This window comes from Amphiura filiformis, chromosome 4, assembly GCF_039555335.1.
Source record: "Amphiura filiformis chromosome 4, Afil_fr2py, whole genome shotgun sequence".
Lineage (NCBI taxonomy): Eukaryota > Metazoa > Echinodermata > Ophiuroidea > Amphilepidida > Amphiuridae > Amphiura > Amphiura filiformis.
The window spans coordinates 85,900,201-85,924,446 of record NC_092631.1 but is presented as its reverse complement, the minus strand read 5'-3'; the positions used below and the strand labels follow the sequence as shown (position 1 = coordinate 85,924,446).

Sequence of the window (24,246 nt, the reverse complement as noted above, 5' to 3'; positions counted from 1 at the left end):
AGCTTGAGTCTACTGATAGAACTAGAGAATCATACTTCAACATATGTACATGAGTCTCATACGTCAAATATTATGGGCCCCAGGGCCCCATATGTTAAAACAAAGGGCCGGCCGTTTCTCATCAAATAAAGTAGCTTTAGGGCTTAGAGTTTTTACACAGATTGCACCTGAAAATTATATTGTTATATGTACATGTGAGCCCCATATATTACATTATATGGGCCCCAGGGCCCCAAACGCTAAATCATAGGGCCGGCCGTTACTCAGTAAATAAAGCAGCTACAGGGTTCAGATTTGATACACTAAACGGTCTTCAGCATGATATTGCTATATGTGTATATGAGCCCCATGTGTCACACAATATGGGCCTCAGGGCCCCAAACCCTAAAACATAGGGCCGGCCGTTACTCAGTAAATAAAGAAGCTATAATGCCCAGCTTTAGCCTACTGATAGAACTATAGAATTATACTTCAACATATGTACATGAGCCTCATAAGTCAAATACAATGGGCCCCAGGGCCCCAAATGTTAAAACAAAGGGCCAGCCGTTTCTCATCATATAAAGCAGCTTTAGGGCTCAGAGTTTGTACACAGATTGCACCTGAAAATTACATTGTTATATGTACATATGAGCCCCATATATCACATAATATGGGCCCCAGGGCCCCAAGAGCTAAAAAATAGGGCCGGCCATTACTCGGTAAATAAAGCAGCTACAGTGCCCAGCTTGAGTCGCTTGATAGCACTAGAGAATTATACTTCAACATATGTACATGGACCTCATAACTCAAACATAATGGGCCCCAGGGCCCCAAATGTTCAAACAAAGGGCCGGCCGTTTCTCATAAAATAAAGCAGCTTCCGGGCTCAGAATTTGTACACAGATAGCACCTGAGAATTATATATATTGTTACTAACACCCACACCCCCACCCCACACAAATAGGACTAAACAGACAGATCCGTATTGTAATATAATAATTGGAAATACCAGCGTGAAGCGTTAAGGCTGTTCCAGTTAAATTACATATCCATTGGCTGTTCCATTAAATTTACATACTCCCTCTGAAATGGCCCCAAAATAGGCTGTTCCGTTTAATTTACATACTCCCTCTGGAATGGCTGTTCCATTTAATTTACATACTCCCTCTGGAATAGTTTTCCCCTAATCATATTGCATAGCCTCACTGTGAATAAGATAGACTGACAACAGTAACCTATGGAGAGTAAGAGAGACGCCTCCCCTGGGAGGGGACTTTTTACAATTTCTTTATTTTAAGTGCTACGACAGTGCAACCTACATTCAATACGCTGGCGAAGTTACGTAATAATCGGATTAACTACCATAGCAATAGGTGAAAACAATTTTTGAATAATACCGCGCTGCACTGATACCTTCACGCGGTACCTCTTCATTGAACCATATCATGCTGAATACTTGCACCTGTAAGGTTAGTATCTTTGAAAAGACCAGTATTGTATTCAATCTATGATTGCAGACATACACAGGTGAGGAGTGTAACCTGCTTGTAGTGCAGCGCGATATGTTCAAAATTGTTTTCACCTATTGCTATGGTAATTAATCCGATTAATTACGTAACCTCGCCAGCGTATTAAAGCTTGTGACTTGGACTTTCACTGTTTACATATTTTCTGCCCAATTGGGCGACTTTTTACAATTTCTTTATTTTAAGTCCTCAGCAAATAAGGACTGTAAGTTTGGGTACACCGATAACATGCGGGTATAGCCGTATTTGTGTACAAATATATAGCCTTCTAGTTCTGTGGTTATACCCGCATGCTAAGCATGGACGGGTATATTGCCATTCTGTGGTTTCTTCTCCATCTCCTTCTCCTCCTTCTCCTTCTCCTTCTCCTATCAAACACATCATTCTGTCAAGGCTAGCGCTAAAACTACAAGAGCCCCAGAGCCCATATGTGGTACACTTATGGGCCCTACCCCGTAGATGTGCCTTTTGCCCATTTCGGCCCCAGAGGTGAAAGGTCACGGGCCCCAGGGGCCCAAAGGTAAAAACACTAACCAAGCTGATTCTCATCAGATGAAGCAGCCTCAGGGCCCTGAGTTGGTACACTGATAGCCTTAGGGGTACTCTATAAATACAAGTATACATGCGCCCCATATGTTATATATTATGGGCCCCATGGGCCCAAAAGTTAAAAATAAGGGGCAACAGATTGACAAGCCTAGCTCTAAAGCTACAAGGGCACTAGGGCTCATATGTTGCACATGTATAAACCCTAAATTGTAGATGTGCCTTTTGCCCATTTTGGCCTCAGATGTACAAGGCTAGAGGCCCCAGGGGCCCAAACGTTAAAACAAAGGGCCGGCCGTTTCTCAGCAAATAAAGTAGCTACAGGGCTCAGATTTAGTACACAGATAGGTCTTTAGTATTATATTGTCATATGTATAAGTATTATTTTTCAGGTGACTAACTTTGGAATTAAAATTTGTCATGGTGCTCAAAATGCATATAATATACCCCATTACAGGTGAGCGTAGAAACAAATTCAAAGTATAGACCACCTGTAAAAGGGGGGCGCAACCGTTACTACTAGTTAACCTGAAGCAATACCCTCACTGGTTGAGCACTTACGATCATTGGGTATACCGATCATCAGACGGATAATTTGTCATGGTTTCAACTTAACAGTAATGCATATACAGGTATATACATTCTGTTAAGTGTCAGAACCATGACAAAATCCATCCAGACATCTCTACCCAATGTCGAAAGTGCTCAACCACTATAAATAGTGGGGGCGTAATATAACAAGTATTGTTTTTCAGGTGACTAACTTAGGAATTAAAAGTGCTCACCTGTAATGGGTTTGAGCACTTTTAATTCAAAGTTAGTCACCTCTGAAAATAATACTTATATTACGCCCCACTATTTATAGTGGTTGAGCACTTTCGACTACTTTGGAGTAGAGACTCATGCTGATGGATTTTGTCATGGTTCTGACACCACAGAATGTATATACCTGTATATACATTACTGTTAAGTTGAAACCATGACAAATTATCCGTCTGATGATCGTTATACCCAATGATAGTAAGCGAGGGTATGCTGTGAAACTAGTAGTAACGGTTGCCTTTTCCAGAGAGTCTATACTTTGAATTTGTTTCTACGCTCACCTGTAATGGGTTTGAGCACTTTTAATTCCAAAGTTAGTCACCTGAAAAATAATACTTATATTACGCCCCCACTATTTATAGTGGTTGAGCACTTTCGACTACTTTTGGAGTAGAGACTTGTGCTGGATGTGGCTTTTGTCATGGTTCTGACACCACAGAATGTATATACCTGTATATGCATTACTGTTAAGTTGAAACCATGACAAATTATCCGTCTGATGATCGGTATACCCAATGATCGTAAGTGAGGGTATGCTGTGAAACTAGTAGTAACGGTTGCCTTTTCCAGAGGTCTATACTTTGAATTTGTTTCTACGCTCACCTGTAATGGGTTTGAGCACTTTTAATTCCAAAGTTAGTCACCTGAAAAATAATACTTATATTACGCCCCCACTATTTATAGTGGTTGAGCACTTTCGACTACTTTTGGAGTAGAGACTTGTGCTGGATGTGGCTTTTGTCATGGTTCTGACACCACAGAATGTATATACCTGTATATGCATTACTGTTAAGTTGAAACCATGACAAATTATCCGTCTGATGATCGGTATACCCAATGATCGTAAGTGAGGGTATGCTGTGAAACTAGTAGTAACGGTTGCCTTTTCCAGAGGTCTATACTTTGAATTTGTTTCTACGCTCACCTGTAATGGGTTTGAGCACTTTTAATTCCAAAGTTAGTCACCTGAAAAATAATACTTATATTACGCCCCACTATTTATAGTGGTTGAGCACTTTCGACTACTTTTGGAGTAGAGACTTGTGCTGGATGTGGCTTTTGTCATGGTTCTGACACCACAGAATGTATATACCTGTATATGCATTACTGTTAAGTTGAAACCATGACAAATTATCCGTCTGATGATCGGTATACCCAATGATCGTAAGTGAGGGTATGCTGTGAAACTAGTAGTAACGGTTGCCTTTTCCAGAGGTCTATACTTTGAATTTGTTTCTACGCTCACCTGTAATGGGTTTGAGCACTTTTAATTCCAAAGTTAGTCACCTGAAAAATAATACTTATATTACGCCCCACTATTTATAGTGGTTGAGCACTTTCGACTACTTTTGGAGTAGAGACTTGTGCTGGATGTGGCTTTTGTCATGGTTCTGACACCACAGAATGTATATACCTGTATATGCATTACTGTTAAGTTGAAACCATGACAAATTATCCGTCTGATGATCGGTATACCCAATGATCGTAAGTGAGGGTATGCTGTGAAACTAGTAGTAACGGTTGCCTTTTCCAGAGGTCTATACTTTGAATTTGTTTCTACGCTCACCTGTAATGGGTTTGAGCACTTTTAATTCCAAAGTTAGTCACCTGAAAAATAATACTTATATTACGCCCCCACTATTTATAGTGGTTGAGCACTTTCGACTACTTTTGGAGTAGAGACTTGTGCTGGATGTGGCTTTTGTCATGGTTCTGACACCACAGAATGTATATACCTGTATATGCATTACTGTTAAGTTGAAACCATGACAAATTATCTGTCTGATGATCGGTATACCCAATGATCGTAAGTGAGGGTATGCTGTGAAACTAGTAGTAACGGTTGCCTTTTCCAGAGGTCTATACTTTGAATTTGTATTGTCATATGTATATATGAATCCCATATGTCACATAATATGGGCCCCTGGGCCCCAAACGCTAAAACATAGGGCCGGCCGTTACTCTGTAAATAATGCATCTACAGTACCCAGCTTGCGTCTACTGATATCACTGGAGAATTAAACTTCAACATATGTCCATTGGCCTCATAAGTCAAATATTATGGGCTTCATACCTGAAAATCACATTGTTATATGTACATGTGAGCCCCATATAATTACATTATATGGGCCCCAGGGCCCCAAACGCTAAAACATAGGGCCGGCCGTTACTCAGTAAATAAAGCATCTACAGTACCCAGCTTGCGTCTACTGATATCACTGGAGAATTAAACTTCAACATATGTCCATTGGCCTCATAAGTCAAATATTATGGGCTTCATGGCCCCATATGTTAAAAGGGCCGGCCGTTTCTCATCAAATAAAGCAGCTTCCGGGCTCAGAATTTGTACACAGTAGCACCTGAGAATTATATTTTTACTAACACTCACATACCCCCCACCCCACACACGTAGGACTAAACAGACATATCCGTATTATAATTATTAATATAATAATTGGAAATACCAGCGTGAAGCGTTAAGGCTGTTCCAGTTAAATTACATACTATTGGCTGTTCCATTAAATTTACATACTCCCCCTGAAATGGTCCCAAAATAGGCTGTTCCGTTTAATTTACATACTCCCTCTGAAATGGCTGTTCCATTTAATTTACATACTCCCTCTGGAATAGTTTCCCCAATCATATTGCATAGCCTCACTGTGAGTAAGAGATACTGACAACAGCAACCTATGGAGAGTAAGAGATGACTCCCCTGGGGGGGACTTTTACAATTTCTTTATTTTAAGTTCTACGACAGTGCAACCTACATTCAATTAAAGCTTGTGATTTGGACTTTCACTTTTTACACATTTTCTGCCCAATTGGGCGACTTTGTACAAATAAGGACTGTAAGTTTGGGTACACCGATAACATGCGGGTATAGCCGTATTTGTGTACAAATATATAGCCTTCTAGTTTGGTTTCTTCTCCTTATACCCGCATGCGAAGCATGGACGGGTATCTTCCCATCCTGTGGTTTCTTCTCCTCCTTTTCCTCCTTCTCCATCAAACACAACATTCTGTCAAGGCTAGCACTAAAACTACAAAGGCCCTGGAGCCCATATGTGGTACACGTATGGGCCCTACCCCGTAGAAGTGCCTTTTGCCCATCTTGGCCCCAGAGGTCAAAGGTCACGGGCCCCAGGGGCCCAAATGTGAAAATACAAAGCACGCCATTTCTCATCAAATGAAGCAGCCTCAGGGCCCTGAGTTGGTACACTGATAGTCCTAGGGGTACTCTATATTTACAAATATACAAGAGCCCCATATGTTATATATTATGGCCCCCAGGGGCCCAAATGTTAAAATATGGTGCAACAGATTGACAAGCCTAGCTCTAAAAGTACAAAATCACTAGGGCTCATAAGTGGCATATGTATGGGCCCTAAGTTGTAGATGTGCCTTTTGCCCATTTTGGCCCCAGATGTACAAGGCTAGGGGCCCCAGGGGCCCAAATGTTAAAACAAAGGGCCGGCCGTTTCTCAGCAAATAAAGTAGCTACAGGGTTCAGATTTGGTATACAGATAGGTCTTCAGTATTATATTTTCATATGTATATATGAACCCCATATGTCACATAATATGGGCCCCTGGGCCCCAAACGCTAAAAACATAGGGCCGGCCGTTACTCTGTAAATAAAGCAGCTTTAGGTCTCAGAGTTAGTACACATATTGCATCTTAAAATCACATTGTTATATGTACATGTGAGCCCCATATATCACATTATATGGGCCCCAGGGCCCCAAATCGCTAAAACATAGGGCCGGCCGTTACTCAGTAAATAAAGCAGCTACAGTGCCCAGCTTGAGTCTACTGATAGCACTAGAAAATTAAACTTCAACATATGTCCATGGACCTCATAAGTCAAATATTATGGGCCCCAGGGCCCCCAAATGTTAAAACAAAGGGCCGGCCGTTTCTCATCAAATAAAGCAGCTTCCGGGCTCAGAATTTGTACACAGTAGCACCTGAGAATTATATTGTTACTAACACCCCAATACCCCCCCCCCCCACACACACACGTAGGACTAAACAGACATATCCGTATTATAATTATTAATATAATAATTGGAAATACCAGCGTGAGGCCTTAAGGCTGTTCCAGTTAAATTACACCCATTGGCTGTTCCATTTAATTTACATACTCCCTCTGAAATGGTCTCAAAATAGGCTGTTCCGTTTAATTTACATACTCCCTCTGAAATGGCTGTTCCATTTAATTTACGTACTCCCTCTGGAATAGTTTTCTCCTAATCATATTGTATAGCCTCACTGTGAATAAGAGAGACTGACAACGGCAATCTATGGAGAGACAACTCCCCTGGGAGGGGACTTTTTACAAGTTCTTTATTTGCACGAGAGTGCAGCAAATAAGGACTGTAAGTTTGGGTACACCGATAACATGCGGGTATAGCCGTATTTGTGTACAAATATATAGCCTTCTTATACCCGCATGCGAAGCATGGACGGGTATATTGCCATCCTTGGGTTTCATCTCCATCTCCTTCTCCTCCTTCTCCTTCTTCTATCAAACACATCATTCTGTCAAGGCTAGCGCTAAAACTACAAGGGCCCCAGGGCCCATATGTAGTACACTTATGGGCCCTACCCCGCAGATGTGCCTTTGCCCATCTCGGCCCCAGAGGTCAAAGGTCACGGGCCCCAGGGGCCCAAATGTAAAAACACAAACCATGCCGTTTCTCATCAGATGAAGCAGCCTCAGGGCCCTGAGTTGGTACACTGATAGCCCCAGGGGTACTCTATATATACAAGTTTACATGAACCGCATATGTCATATATTATGGGCCCCAGGGCCCCAAACGTTAAAATACGGGGCAACAGATTGACAAGGCTAGCTCTAAAACTATAAGGGCACTAGGGCTCATATGTGGTACATGTATGAGCCCTAAGTTTTCAATGTGCCTTTTGCCCATTTTGGGCCCAGATGTTAAAGGTTAGGGGCCCCAGAGGCCCAAATGTTAAAACAAAGGGCCGGCCATTTCTCAGCAAATAAAATAGTTACAGGGTTCAGATTTGGTACACTAATAGGTCTTAAGCATTATACTACTATATGTATATATGAGCCCCATGTGTCACATAATATGGGCCCCAGGGCCCCAAACGCTAAAACATAGGGCCGGCCGTTACTCTGTAAATAAAGCAGCTATAATGCCCAGCTTGAGTCTACTGATAGAACTAGAGAATCATACTTCAACATATGTACATGAGTTTCATAAGTCAAATATTATGGGCCCCAGGGCCCCAAATGTTAAAACAAAGGGCCGACCGTTTCTCATCAAATATAGCAGCTTTAGGGCTCAGAGTTAGTACACAGATTGCACCTGAAAATCACATTGTTATATGTACATGTGAGCCCCATATATTACATTATATGGGCCCCAGGGCCCCAAATGCTAAAACATAGGGCCGGTCGTTACTCTGTAAATAAAGCAGCTTTAGGGCTCAGAGTTAGTACACAGATTGCACCTGAAAATCACATTGTTATATGTACATGTGAGCCCCATATATTACATTATATGGGCCCCAGGGCCCCAAACGCTAAAACATAGGGCCGGCCGTTACTCAGTAAATAAAGCAGCTACAGTGCCCAGCTTGAGTCTACTGATAGCACTAGAGAATTAAACTTCAACATAGGTCCATGGGCCTCATAAGTCAAGTATTATGGGCCACATGGCCCCAAATGTTAAAACAAAGGGCCGGCCGTTTCTCATCAAATAAAGCAGCTTCCGGGCTCAGAATTTGTACACAGTAGCACCTGAGAATTATATTGTTATTAACACCCACATACCCCCCCCATCCTACACACGTAGGACTAAACAGACATATCCATATTATAATTATTAGTATAATAATTGGAAATACCAGCGTGAAGCGTTAAGGTTGTTCCAGTTAAATTACATACCCATTGGCTGGTCTATTTAATTTACATACTCCCTCTGAAATGGTCCCAAAATAGGCTGTTCCGTTTAATTTGCATACTCCCTCTAAAATGGCTGTTCCATTTAATTTACATACTCCCTCTGGAACAGTTTTCCCCTAATCACATTGCATAGCCTCACTGTGAATAAGAGAGACTGACAACAGCAATCTATGGAGAGACAACTCCCATGGCAGGGGACTTTTTACAAGTTCTTTATTTTAAGTGCTACGAGAGTGCAACCTGCATTAAAGCTTGTGACTTGGACTTTCAATTTTACACATTTTCCACCCAATTGGGCGACTTTTTACAATGTCTATATTTTAAGCCCTCAGCAATTTGTACACAGATAGCACCTGAGAATTATATTGTTACTAACACCCACGCACGCACCCATCCACCCCACACACGTAGGACTAAACAGACAGATCGTATTATATCATAATTGGAAATACCAGCGTGAAGCGTTAAGGCTGTTTAAGTTAAATTACATACCCATTGGCTGTTCCATTTAATTTACATACTCCCTCTGAAATGGCTGTTCCATTAAATTTACATACTACCTGAGTAAGAGAGACTGACAACAGCAACCTATGGAGAGTAAGAGAGACGACTCCCCTGGGAGGGGACTTTTTACAATTTCTTTATTTTAAGTGCTACGACAGTGCAACCTGCATTCAATTAAAGCTTGTGACTTGGACTTTCACTTTTTACACATACAATTTCTTTATTTTAAGTCCTCAGCAAAAAAGGACTGTAAGTTTGGGTACACCGATAACATGCGGGTATAGCCGTATTTGTGTACAAATATATAGCCTTCTAGTTATACCCGCATGCTGAAGCATGGACGGGTATATTGTTATCCTGTGGTTTCTTCTCCTCCTCCTCCTTCTCCTTCTCCATCAAACACATCATTCTGTCAAGGCTAGCGCTAAAACTACAAAGGCCCTGAAGCCCATATGTGGTACACTTATGGGCCCTACCCCGTGGAAGTGCCTTTTGCCCATCTTGGCCCCAGAGGTCAAAGGTCATGGGCCCCAGGGGCCCAAATGTGAAAATACAAAGCACGCCATTTCTCATCAAATGAAGCAGCCTCAGGGCCCTGAGTTGGTACACTGATAGCCCTAGGGGTACTCTATATTTACAAATATACAAGAGCCCCATATGTTATATATTATGGGCCCCAGGGGCCCAAATGTTAAAATATGGTGCAACAGATTGACAAGCCTAGCTCTAAAAGTACAAGATCACTAGGGCTCATATGTGGCATATGTATGGGCCCTAAGTTGTAGATGTGCCTTTTGCCCATTTTGGCCCCAGATGTACAAGGCTGGGGCCCCAGGGCCCAAATGTTAAAACAAAGGGCCGGCCGTTTCTCAGCAAATAAAGTAGCTACAGGGTTCAGATGTGGTACACAGATAGGTCTTTAGTATTATATTGTCATATGTATATATAATCCCCATATCGTCGGCTGTATTCCATAGTGGCGTATAGTGATTTTTGGTCATTTTTTTGAAAATTGGCACATATGTTTTTAATGATGTTCTCTTTCATTTTTTCTAAGTCTCATCAGTCACAATTAGCTAATTAATTAGTAATTAATTAATTAAATGTGGCGTATAGTTACAAAGTGACATTTTTTGTATTCCATAGTGGCGTATCGACCATACGCCACTTTTTATACACATTTTATAATTATGAAATATCGGCAAAAAATGAAAAAAATCGTATGTCATAGTGGCGTACACCTATCGGAGCTATACGCCACTATGGAATCTGAACGACCGAAAAGTAACGCCATAGGGATTACACGGCGACCGAGGTGGCGTACGGTTAACGTAAGGTTAGGGTATTGCGTTTTGTTCGTTTTCCATAGTGACGTATAGTTTTATTTTCAGTTTCCCAGAAATAGTATGTATTTATTTCTTTTAAAAATATATAAACAATAAAATCTATTTAGTTTACTACAGAAATTTCACATCATTTACAAAATATAATGAATGTCTGATTTACACAACTCGATTTTAAATTGGCATTTCTTCAAACCCGATTTTCTCGAAAAGTTGTTTATTCGCGGCGCCCCACTATACGCCACTATGGAATACGGACGACGATATGTCATATAATATGGGACCCAGGGCCCCAAACGCTAAAACATAGGGCCGGCCGTTACTCAGTAAATAAAGCAGCTGCAATGCCCAGCTTGAGTCTACTGATAGCACTTGAGAATCATACTTCAACATATGTACATGAGCCCCATAAGTCATATATATTGGGCCCCAGGGCCCCAAATGTTAAAACAAAGGGCCGGCCGTTTCTCATCATATAAAGCAGCTTTATGGCTCAGAGTTTGTACACAGATTGCACCTGAGAACTACATTGTTATATGTACATATGAGCCCCATATATCACATAATATTGGCCCCAGGGCCCCAAACGCTAAAACATAGGGCCGGCCGTTACTCAGTAAATAAAGTAGCTACAGTGGCCAGCTTGAGTCTACTGATAGCACTAGAAAATTATACTTCAACATAATTATGTACATGGGCCTCATAAGTCAAATATTATGGGCCCCAAATGTTAAAACAAAGGGCAGGCCGTTTCTCATCAAAGAAAGCAGCTTCCGGGCTCAGAATTTGTACACAGATAGCACCTGAGAATTATATTGTTACTAACACCCACACACCCATCCACCCCACACACGTAGAACTAAACAGACAGATCGTATTATATCATAATTGGAAATACCAGCGTGAAGCGTTAAGGCTGTTCAGTTAAATTACATACCCATTGGCTGTTCCATTTAATTTACATACTCCCTCTGAAATGGCCCCAAAAGGCTGTTCCGTTTAATTTACATACTCCCTCTGAAATGGCTGTTCCATTTAATTTACATCCTCCCTCTGGAATAGTTTCCCCTGAATGATATTGCATAGCCTCACTGTGAGTAAGAGAGACTGACAACAGCAACCTATGGAGAGTAAGAGAGACGACTCCCCTTATTTTAAGTGCTACGACAGTGCAACCTACATTCAATTAAAGCTTGTGACTTGGACATTCACTTTTTACACATACAATTTCTTTATTTTAAGTCCTCAGCAAATAAGGACGGTAAGTTTGGGTACACCGATAAGATGCGGGTATAGCCGTATTTGTGTACAAATATATAGCCTTCTAGTTTCTTCTCCATCTCCTTCTCCTTATACCCGCATGCGAAGCATGGACGGGTATATTGTTATCCTATGGTTTCATCTCCTTCTCCTTCTCCTCCTTCTCCTCCTTCTCCTCCTTCTCCTCCTTCTCCTCCTATCAAACACATCATTCTGTCAAGGCTAGCGCTAAAACTGCAAAGGCCCTGGGGCCCATATGTGGTACACTTATGGGCCCTACCCCGTAGAAGTGCCTTTTGCCCATCTTGGCCCCAGAGGTCAAAGGTCACGGGCCCCAGGGGCCCAAATGTGAAAATACAAAGCATGCCATTTCTCATCAAATGAAGCAGCCTCAGGGCCCTGAGTTGGTACACTGATAGCCCCAGGGGTACTCTATGATAACAAATATACAAGAGCCCCATATGTTATATATTATGGGCCCTAGGGGCCCAAATGTTAAAATATGGTACAACAGATTGACAAACCTAGCTCTAAAAGCACAAGATCACTAGGGCTCATATGTGGCATATGTATGGGCCCTAAGTTGTAGATGTGCCTTTTGCCCATTTTGGCCCCAGATGTACAATGCTAGGGGCCCCAGGGTCCCAAATGTTAAAACAAAGGGCCGGCCATTTCTCAGCAAATAAAGTAGCTACAGTGCTCAGATTTGGTACACAGATAGGTCTTCAGTATTATATTGTCATATGTATATATGACCCCCATATGTCACATCATATGGGCCCCAGGGCCCCAAACGCTAAAACATAGGGCCGGCCGTTACTCTGTAAATAAAGCAGCTACAATGCCCAGCTTGAGTCTACTGATAGAACTAGAGAATTATACTTCAACATATGTACGTGAGCTTCATAAGTCAAATATTATGGGCCCCAGGGCCCCAAATGTTAAAACAAAGGGCCGGCCGTTTCTCATCAAATAAAGCAGCTTTAGGGCTCAGAGTTTGTAGACAGATTGCACCTGAAAATTACACTGTTATATGTACATGTGAGCCCCATATATATTACATTATATGGGCCCCAGGGCCCCAAACGCTAAAACATAGGGCCGGCCGTTACTCAGTAAATAAAGCAGCTACAGTGCCCAGCTTGAGTCTACTGATAGCACTAGAGAATTAAACTTCAACATGTGTCCATGGGCCTCATAAGTCAAATATTATGGGCCCCAGGGCCCCAAATGTTATAACAAAGGGCCGGCCGTTTCTCATCAAATAAAGCAGCTTCCTGGCTCAGAATTTGTACACAGTAGCACCTGAGAATTATCACATACCCACCCACCCCACACACGTAGGACTAAACAGACATATCCGTATTATAATATAATAATTGGAAATACCAGCGTGAAGCGTTAAGGCTGTTCCAGTTAAATTACATACCCATTGGCTGTTCCATTTAATTTACACACTCCCTCTGAAATGGCCCCCAAAATAGGCTGTTCCGTTTAATTTACATACTCCCTCTGAAATGGCTGTTCCATTTAATTTACATACTCCCTCTGGAATAGTTTCCCCTGAATCATATATCCACCCCACACACGTAGGACTAAACAGACAGATCGTATTATCATAATTGGAAATACCAGCGTCCAGTTAAATTACATACCCATTGGCTGTTCCATTTAATTTACATACTCCCTCTGAAATGGCCCCCAAAAGGCTGTTCCGTATAATTTACATACTCCCTCTGAAATGGCTGTTCCATTTAATTTACATACTCCCTCTGGAATAGTTTCCCTGAATCATATTGCATAGCCTCACTGTGAGTAAGAGAGACTATTACCAATTGGCTGTTCCATCTAATTTACATACTCCCTCTGGAAAAGGGGACTTTTTACAATTTCTTTATTTTAAGTGCTACGATAGTGCAACCTACATTCAATTAAAGCTTGTGACTTGGACTTTCACTTTTTACACATTTTCTGCCCAATTGGGCGACTTTTTACAATTTCTTTATTTTAAGTCCTCAGCAAATAAGGACTGTAAGTTTGGGTAGACCGATAACATGCGGGTATAGCCGTATTTGTGTACAAATATATAGCCTTCTAGTTGGGTTTCATCTTCTTCTCCTCCTTCTCCTCCATCAAACACATCATTCTGACAAGGCTAGCGCTAAAACTACAAAGGCCCCAGGGCCCATATGTGGTACACTTATGGGCCCTACCCCTCAGATGTGCCTTTTGCCCATCTCGGCCCCAGTGGGGAAAGGTCACGGGCCCCAGGGGCCCAAATGTAAAAACACAAACCATGCCGTTTCTCATCAGATGAAGCAGCCTCAGGGCCGTGAGTTGGTACACTGATAGCCCCAGGGGTACTCTATAAAAACAAGTATACTTGAGCCCATATGTTATATATTATGGGCCCCAGAGCCCCAAATGTTAAAAATAAAGGGCAACAGATTGACAAGGCTAGCTGTAAAGCTATAATGGCACTAGGGCTCATATGTGGCACATGTATAAGCCCTAAATTGTAGATGTGCCTTTTGCCCATTTTGGCCCTAGATGTTCAAGGCTAGGGGCCCCAGAGGCCCAAATGTTAAAACAAAGGGCCGGCCGTTTCTCAGCAAATAAAGTAGCTACAGGGTTCAGATTTGGTACACTAATAGGTCTTAAGCATTATATTGTTATATGTATATATGAGTCCCATGTGTCACACAACATGGGCCCCAGGGCCCCAAACGCAAAAAATAGGGCCGGCCGTTACTCGGTAAATAAAGCAGCTACAATGCCCAGCTTGAGTCTACTGATAGAACTAGAGAATTATACTTAAACATATATACATGAGCCTCATAAGTCAAAAATTATGGGCCCCAAGGCCCCACATGTTAAAACAAAGGGCCGGCCGTTTCTCATCAATTAAAGCAGATTTAGGGCTCAGAGTTTGTACACAGATTGCACCTGAGAATTACATTGTTATATGTACATATGAGCCCCACATATTACATAATATGGGCCCCAGGGCCCCAAACGCTAAAACATAGGGCCGGCCATTACTCAGTAAATAAAGCAGCTACAGCGCCCAGCTTGAGTCTACTGATAACACTAGAGAATTATACTTTAACATATGTACGTGGGCCTCAGAAGTCAAATATTATGGGCCCCAGGGCCCCAAATGTTAAAACAAAGGGCCAGCCGTTTCTCATCAAATAAAGCAGCTTCCGGGCTCAGAATTTGTACACAGATAGCACCTGAGAATTATATTGTTACTAACATACACCCACCCACCCCAAACACGTAAGACAGATCCGTATTATAATATTATATGATGGTAATGGAAATACCAGCGTGAAGCGTTAAGGCTGTTCCAGTTAAATTACATACCCATTGGCTGTTCCATTTAATTTACATACTCCCTCTGAAATGGCCCCAGAATAAGCTGTTCCTTTTAATTTACATACTCCCTCTGAAATGGCTGTTCCATTTAAATGACATACTCCTTCCGGAACAGTTTCCCCCTAATCATATTGCATAGCTTCACTGTGAATAAGAGAGACTGACAACAGCCACCTATGGAGAGTAAGAGAGACGACTCCCCTGCGAGGGGACTTTTTACAATTTCTTTATTGTACGTGCTACGACAGTGCAACCTACATTCAATTAAAGCTTGTGACTTGGGCTTTCACTTTTTACACATTTTCTGCCCAATTGGGCGAGTTTTTACAATTTCTTTATTTTAAGTCCTCAGCAAATAAGGACTGTAAGTTTGGGTACACCGATAACATGCGGGTATAGCCGTATTTGTGTACAAATATATAGCCTTCTAGTTCTCCATCTCCTTCTCCTCCTATCAAACACATCATTCTGTCAAGGCTAGCGCTAAAACTACAAGGGCCACAGGGCCCATATGTGGTACACTTATGGGCCCTACCCCGTAGATGTGCCTTTTGCCCATCCCGGCCCCAGAGGTCAAAGGTCACGGGCCCCAGGGGCCCAAATGTAAAACCACAAACCATGCCGTTTCTCATCAGATGGAGCAACCTCAGGGCCGTGAGTTGGTACACTGATAGCCCCAGGGGTACTCTATAAATACAAATATACATGAGCCCCATATGTTATATATTATGGGCCCCAGGGGCCCAAATGTTAAAAATAAGGGGCAACAGATTGACAAGCCTAGCTCTAAAGCTACAAGGGCACTAGGGCTCATATGTTGCACATGTATAAGCCCTAAATTGTAGATGTGCCTTTTGCCCATTTTGGCCCCAGATATACAAGGCTAGAGGCCCCAGGGGCCCAAAGGTTAAAACAAAGGGCCGGCCGTTTCTCAGCAAATAAAGTAGCTTCAGGGCTCAGATTTGGTACACAGATAAGTCTTCAGCATTATATTGTCATATGTATATATGAACCCCATATGTCACATAATATGGGCCCTTGGGCCCCAAACGCTAAAACATAGGGCCGGCCGTTACTCTGTAAATAAAGCAGCTTTAGGGCTCAGAGTTAGTACACATATTGCATCTTAAAATCACATTGTTATATGTACATGTGAGCCCCATATATTACATTATATGGGCCCCAGGGCCCCAAACGCTAAAACATAGGGCCGGCCGTTACTCAGTAAATAAAGCAGCTACAGTGCCCAGCTTGAGTCTACTGATAGCACTAGAGAATTAAACTTCAACATATGTCCATGGACCTCATAAGTCAAATATTATGGGCCCCAGGGCCCCAAATGTTAAAACAAAGGGCCGGCCGTTTCTCATCAAATAAAGCAGCTTCCGGGCTTAGAATTTGTACACAGTAGCACCTGAGAATTATATTGTTACTAACACCCCAATACCCCCCTCCCTACACATGTAGGACTAAACAGACATATCCGTATTATAATTATTAATATAATAATTGGAAATACCAGCGTGAAGCCTTAAGGCTGTTCCAGTTAAATTACATACCCATTGGCTGTTCCATTTAATTTACATACTCCCTCTGAAATGGTCCCAAAATAGGCTGTTCCGTTTAATTTACATACTCCCTCTGAAATGGCTGTTCCATTTAATTTACATACTCCCTCTGGAATAGTTTTCCCTAATCATATTGTATAGCCTCACTGTGGATAAGAGAGACTGACAACGGCAATCTATGGAGAGACAACTCCCCTGGGAGGGACTTTTTACAAGTTTTTTATTTGCACGAGAGTGCAGCAAATAAGGACTGTAAGTTTGGGTACACCGATAACATGCGGGTATAGCCGTATTTGTGTACAAATATATAGCCTTCTAGTTCTTTGTTATCTTTCTTTCTTTGTAACTCCTGTTGAATTCTTAATATGACAGGTCATCATTGTGCACTTGGAATTGCTTGATAGTCCTTTTGTGGAAAAGCTTTGTTATTTTAATAAGGCAAATGCCAAAGACTTGAACCAAGACACTGTATTTCTGTATCTACTTCTAAAACTTCTAAATTTGTATTTTCTCTTTTCGATCAAATAAATGATAAACTTTCATTTTTGGTATTATGGTTGTCAACTTGTTTCGTGGATAAAAAATGTTGTAAATGTTAATTTTTAAAAAGTATCCATTTAATCAAACTTATTAAAATGTTGGATTCAATTTATAATTTTTTAAATTTGAAAATGTACAACGTATAAGGAAGTTGGACATTGGATTATGAATCTGTGAGTGTCTTTTCAAAGCTAAATGATATTACCGTCTCATTACACAGGTGGAAAAGAAGAAGCAAGAGGAGAAAATGAGGCGAGATCAACTCAATGATACATATCTAGATCTTGTTGAGAAACAGAGGCTTTACTTCAAGACAGTCAGGGACTTCAAAGAGGTAGGTGTTTTAGTGATAGGATATATTTCTGTATAGGTCCAGGACTAATATAATCACATGCGCAGTTTAACTGGGAAAAAATTCAAGAAAAGAAAAGGAATGAGAATTATATCAATGGGAACTGAGATCTGAATTAATGGCCTTTTCAATGATCCATGGTTTGCTCATTCAAAAAATCGTAAAAAATTATAAAAATTCAGTGCAATGCAGCAAGGGGCATGGAACTAGTACTACTCTCTATGTGGATTTGTCAAATCCAGATTAACGTGTACATGCAGACAGCTACATGTACTCTATATGATGCAGATCAATGAAGCACATCGTCGTTGTGCAGGAAAAACCTCCTATGTGTCATATGTCCCTGAACATGTTTAAAGCAAAATCTCGTACCTGTTGGCAGTTTTGTTTTAAACAAGTTCAGGGGCCACAAGCACATACAATGTTTTTCCTGCCCATTGACGGCATTATGTGCATTTTCCTTGTATCAGAATTTTGCAAGAAAGCAGAGGCTGTACTTTTAAGACAGTCAGAGATTTCAAAATATCTTTTAAGACTAAATTAAAATTCCATCTCACCTGTATAGATCAAATAATAAAAACAAGATTTAAACCAATGGGTCAGTCCATATCAAAACAGATTGAGTGTACACCCACCCTCTTGGATTTTGCTCTCCTTTGGCTCAGGGGTACCTATTATGGATCCCTAGGTGAGGTCACAAGAAAAAATTCAAATTCCATTTAGTTTGCGAATGGCGGGCAATCAAAGTTTGGCGACCTCGACCAAAATTAGGGAATTTAAGGGTCCAAATGACAAAGTGCTCTCTTTGAGGGCACTTTCTTCTTAATTGAATCAGTTGTGATCCTCTTTTTGAATGTGGTCACTCACTGGCTGTGTCTGAAATACCTAATGCCAAAAAGATAGATTTGAATTTCGTTGGGATTTCAGAGGGGTCAAAATCAGCACTTCGTACTGTTCAATCAAATTATCTTGATTTTGAAGGACCCATAATAATGTTACAGTGCACTTATAGGTCCTAATTATGTTCAGAATGGATTAACCATATGCCAATGTCTATGAGCAATTAAAAAAAAGAGAAATTTCTAGACCCCTACAGAATTTTAGGCCACCACTAAAGTGGTTCAGCCACAAATGGTGCTTAAAATCGGCAAATTTTGACCCCTAATAACTTTAGGTGTACACCAGATATGAATTTCTAGTCTTTTGCATCTGAAAGAATGTAGTTTAATGTTACTAGGAACATAAGATTTGTTTTGTATTTTTTGTGTTTTAGTATTAAGTTGGCGCTTTCAAAAATAGTCATTTTTGCCTAACATACCATGCATACAGGATACGGTACAAAATGCCAATTTTAGTATAATATTTTTTATATTTTGATCACTTTATAGCCATTTGTATTATTTATCCTGATATTTCAAGTTGCTTTTAAGTCAAGTAATAAGAAAAAACTACTTTCTAATCCTCTGTATGGATTTTTAAGGGGTCAAAATGCACTTCCTGGCAACGATGCACATGCAAAGTACAGGTTATGGGGGGTCAAATTTTCAGAATGCTCCCAATGATGTCAAGTAATATATCAAATTACTCGTATGGTCATGAATATTCCAAAATGTATAGTTGTTATGTGTCAGACCTTTCAGGAGGGCGCTATGACGACAAATGTTCATAGGTCAACGACCTTTTGAATTCTGACCATAGTTAACAACGTCTGATTTTGGTAATTTTGGTGTCTAATTATATATGTTTTCTTGCATGAGAAATACAACTAAGCAAATTAGTAAACTATACAAGGAACCGATGACCCTCTTTTGCAACATGGCTGCCAAAAGCATCCATATTGTAATAAGGAGGTCATTGGTTCCTTGTATAGTTTATTAATTTGCTTAGTTGTATTTCTCATGCAAGAAAACATAATTAGACACCAAAATCACCAAAATCGGACGTTGTTAACTATGTAATAACAAGACAATTTGCTATAAAGTGATCAAAAATAGAAAAAAGGGTATGTTGAAATTGACATTTTGTACCCATAACCTGTACATTATTAGTCAAAAATTGGGATTTTTGGGACCATCAACTTAGTATCAAAACACAAAAAATACAAAACAAATCTTATGTTCCTAGTAACATTACACTACATTCTTTCAGATGCAAAAGACTAGAAATTCATATCTGGTGTACACCTAAAGTTATTAGGTGTCAAAATTTGCCGATTTTAAGCGCCATTTGTGGCTGAACCACTTTAGGGGGGCCTAAAATTCTGTAGGGGGTCAAGAAATTTCTCTTTTTTGGAATTGCTCATAGACATTGGCACATGGTTAATCCATTCTGAACATAATTAGGACCTATAAGTGCACTGTGACATTATCATGGGTCCTTCAAAATCAAAGATAATTTGATTGAACAGTACTGAAGTGCTGATTTTGACCCCCTCTGAAATCCCAACGAAATTCAAATCAATCTTTTTTGGCATTAGGCATTTCAGACACAGCCAGTGAGTGACCACATTCAAAAAAGAGGGTCACAACTGATTTAATTAAGAAGAAAATGCCTCTCAAAGAGAGCGCTTTGTCATTTGGACACCTTAAATTCCCAATTTTGGTCAAGGTCGCCAAACTTAGATGGCCCGCCATTCGAAACGAAATTGAATTTGAATTTTTTCTTGTGACCTCACCTAGGGGTCCATGAAAGGTACCCCTGAGCCAAAGGAGAGCAAAATCCAAGAGGGTGGGTGTACACTCAATCTGTTTTGATATGGACTGACCCCAATGTCTTGTGACTTAGCTTGTTGATGGAGTGGTGGCATGCAGCGAACATTCACTGACCTTTGATCCAACTGGTGTAATTGCAGAGTTGATGAGGTCAAGTTACACTATGATCTTGTCGTATGATCTGCAGATTGTCTCTTTAACATTTTGCATCAACAAGTTATCTTCATTAACTTTGTTATAGACCAGAACTCAATATCACTTTCATAGTGTGCAAGTGCAAAAAATGATGTTTTTATTGGGAGATTGCAGTCTGTGGATAGGGAGCAAAAGAACAAGAAATCTCAAGAAAATAGGCATTGTAAACCCTCGTTACTTTGCAACAATGCTTAACTCGGTTTACTCACTGTTTACTCATTGTAGGTTAATGTTGAAAATAACTTTCATTTCAAAATGACCTCCTCTGGTCTTGTTGAAATATTGAAAACCCATTCACTTTCATAGTAAACTTGCTATAATATTCTTCTCTTTTTTTCAGGAGTGCCGCAAGAATGAAATCCTGCTTGCCAAGGTGCCATCAGGCAAATGAATCCCACCTATTTGTACCAGATATTAAGCTGCCTAAATAGTAAACAACACTAAGGCTCAGTCTCATAACCTTGCATTTTATATGGTAATTGACCTCATTAAAATATAGGTATTATTATATGTTACATTGTGAAATAAAACCCTACCTTACTAGATGCTAAGCCTGCTGAATTTTATATGTTCAATTTATACTTCGGAAAAAGAGCCATCCTCGAAAATGTGTTTAAACAAAAAACATTTCTCAAGCAGATCGCCGAGTGAATTTGCACATTAAAGGTGGTGTAATTAGATCATCAGGTGACTATTGTTATCTTTCTTAAATTTCATCTTGCGGTTTTTGATATGGGTCAAGTTTGGTACGCCAGTGACCTTGATGTCAAAAACACTACATCTGCTGAATTACAGGCAAGCAAACAAACAAACATACAAAATTCAATTTGTTGGTTTCCCAAGATGAGCATTTGAGTTTCAAAAATTCACTCACTTATGAAGAAATCTATTGAAATCTTCAGCAGAATATCTTATCAGCATCAATTAAAATGTGCCAAATATATATTGTGCATGTAACATTAATGTGAACATAAATCAAACTTGAAAATTGATTTTTGTAGTTTATTTTAAAGGAGCACTTTGTGATCCAAAGCCTCATCCCCCAACTTCAAAAGTTTATTATTTTTATAATATCGGAAACATAGGACTACATGTTAGTGTGCATACTCTTTCTTGCAAATTTGGTTGTTTGACAGACATTGTTAAAATTATGAGCCACAGTAATACATGCAAGTATGCCTAGCTTGCATACCATAAAACCTTGTCTACAAGCATATAGTGTGCTTTTGATGAAAGCTAAATTAATCCAGGCGCCATCCATCGACAAAATTATAACATTTTGTAGTTTTAACAAATAAATTACAGATACAAGCATATACAAACAAGTACTATTGTTAGACCAATCTATTGTATTGGCATATTTACGGCTGTTTCATATTAACTTATCTTTTATCAAAAATACTCTATATGCTTGTAGACGAGGTTTTATGGTATTCAATGGCCAAATCAACCAAAATTTTGGAAATAAGCTTTTTTTGTGTATATCGATTGAACCCTACCCTACCCTACACAAAGAGGATGCTAGAAGCAGTATTTTATGTACAACAAGAATTCATCAAATATAGTACTCAATTTTTATAATCATTGCAATTTATTTTCATTTCCTTTTGTACATTCCATATATATAAAAATTATTTCAATTTAAAGGAAAGTTATATCATAGAAAATGAATACATCTATCAAAAGAAAGTACATAGTTCAATCTGAACGAACTTGTACTTTGATTCTGTATATGCTGTTATTTCTGCGAAGGTTTGAATTTTGTGCATGGACGTGCATGTGTGAAAATAACAACACACAAAAATACAGTTTTTATTTAAAGTTACTTTACACTTACATAAATTCTTTGAAATAAACAACTCCACAATTTCCTAAAATCCTAAAATTGCGAAAAATTCTGTCTGCGCAAAATAACAGCGTATATAGTATTTTCACACTGCAGTTCATCCTGGGAGAATTCCATTCGTCAAATGTTTGTAATTGGATGTGTTTGAACACTTGCAGTTATGTGATGTGGCATACATGCACCTGTTTCAACATTTTGGGATGGGGAGTATAGCAAGGAAAATTAATAATTTGAAAAACTGTATATTGTCTATTCCAGCTCCAGTGACACCTCATTAATTTCCATAGACCTTTGGATGCATTGCAATAGGTATTAGAATTTTACTTTGAAAAATTAATAACATGGCCGCTAGTTTGCATGCCCCTCCAGTGAACATAGGCCTAATCCTACCAGGAAAATATACATTAGGTGTTACTGGAATTGGAACTGATAATAACACAGATGTTAAAATACAATAAAATTCTGAATCGGTGGCATTCCAACCAGGGAGGACATGTTGCCCACATGGCTCAACATTTGCAATTGAATACATGAATACAAAAGCCACCTAAGTCCATGCGAAGTTATTTTGAGAGAAAAACCCGTGTATCATTTTAATTCCTTCAGTTAGATTTACCTGGTCAATATGGTAAGTTTTACGTGCAAATGAGTGGATTAACCTGTATTAGGTATGACGATTAGCATTTCAGGGACTTCGTGGGGTTCATTTTAAATTTTGGACTTAGGTGGTTTTTGAATCATATACAAAGACAACAATGTTAGAATGAGATTACCACTAGTAAGATAATACAAAATAAAGCACACAGGTATGTATAATGTTGATAAGCATTCTGCCATGTAATATAAACCACACACTTTCCTTTATTAAACCCATTTTTTGTTCAAAAGTCATTCTCTAGCAATGAATGTGTTACAAGTGGACTTTTATACATACTGGATTTCAATCAATGTGTTACAAGACTCAAATCATGGAATTGGGTGATTCTTTCATACATGCTATTTTTCACATGCCCAATAGACACAGAGAATGAATTTGAGTTTTTCTTTCATGCATATGATAGGCCTATGTATAGCAACAATTTCCCATGCTTAACTCAATTTGGCCAAAGTATGGACTTAGGTGGCTTTTGTATTCATATATTCAATTAACATCTTCAATTTGGTCCATTTTGGACCTAAATCAATTTAGCCTGTAATATGTGACCCCTCGGCACAACTGAGCCCTGAAGTCGCCAATCATCATTTTTGAGATATTCAACCAAAATATTCTGCTTGAAATTAGCTTTAAAATGATGTATATCATGTCTATAGTACTTGACATTTAAGTAGTGAAAAATCAATAAAACAGTCAATAAATCCTTTGTTTCCTATTGTTTATTGTTAAGTTCGATGGAGCATATCTCAATAGTGGCACTGGCGACATCCGGGCTCAGTTGTGCCGAGGGGTCACATATTACAAATTTGTGCATTTGTCCTGGTAGTCATTCCGGGAGACGGTCAGTGGAAACAAATTTATAATTTTGAGCCCTTGGAAATGTCTAGTATGCCACTGTGTGAAATTACCATCACATTTCAATATAGTACAACTTGAAAGATTAAATTTGAGCAATATTGTTGCTATATTGAGGGAATTAAACCATAAATTAATATATTTTAGTACTGTATGATACATTACCATGAAAGATGATTATTAAAATGAAATTAATGTGAAATAAGAAACTTATTGTAT

The 24,246-nt window shown here is 39.7% G+C and overlaps 1 protein-coding gene across 1 annotated transcript in view; it reads left to right on the top strand.

Moving 5' to 3' along the window:
* Positions 1–24,236, top strand: part of LOC140151586 (coiled-coil domain-containing protein 93-like) — a 71,820-nt gene extending 47,584 nt beyond the window's left edge. The window contains exons 16-17 of the mRNA XM_072173982.1: positions 17,634–17,747; positions 21,012–24,236. Coding sequence (XP_072030083.1) covers positions 17,634–17,747; positions 21,012–21,062 — 165 coding nt within the window. The 3' untranslated portion in view covers positions 21,063–24,236. The remainder of the gene's footprint in view (positions 1–17,633; positions 17,748–21,011) is intronic.
* The last annotated feature ends 10 nt before the right edge of the window (positions 24,237–24,246 follow it).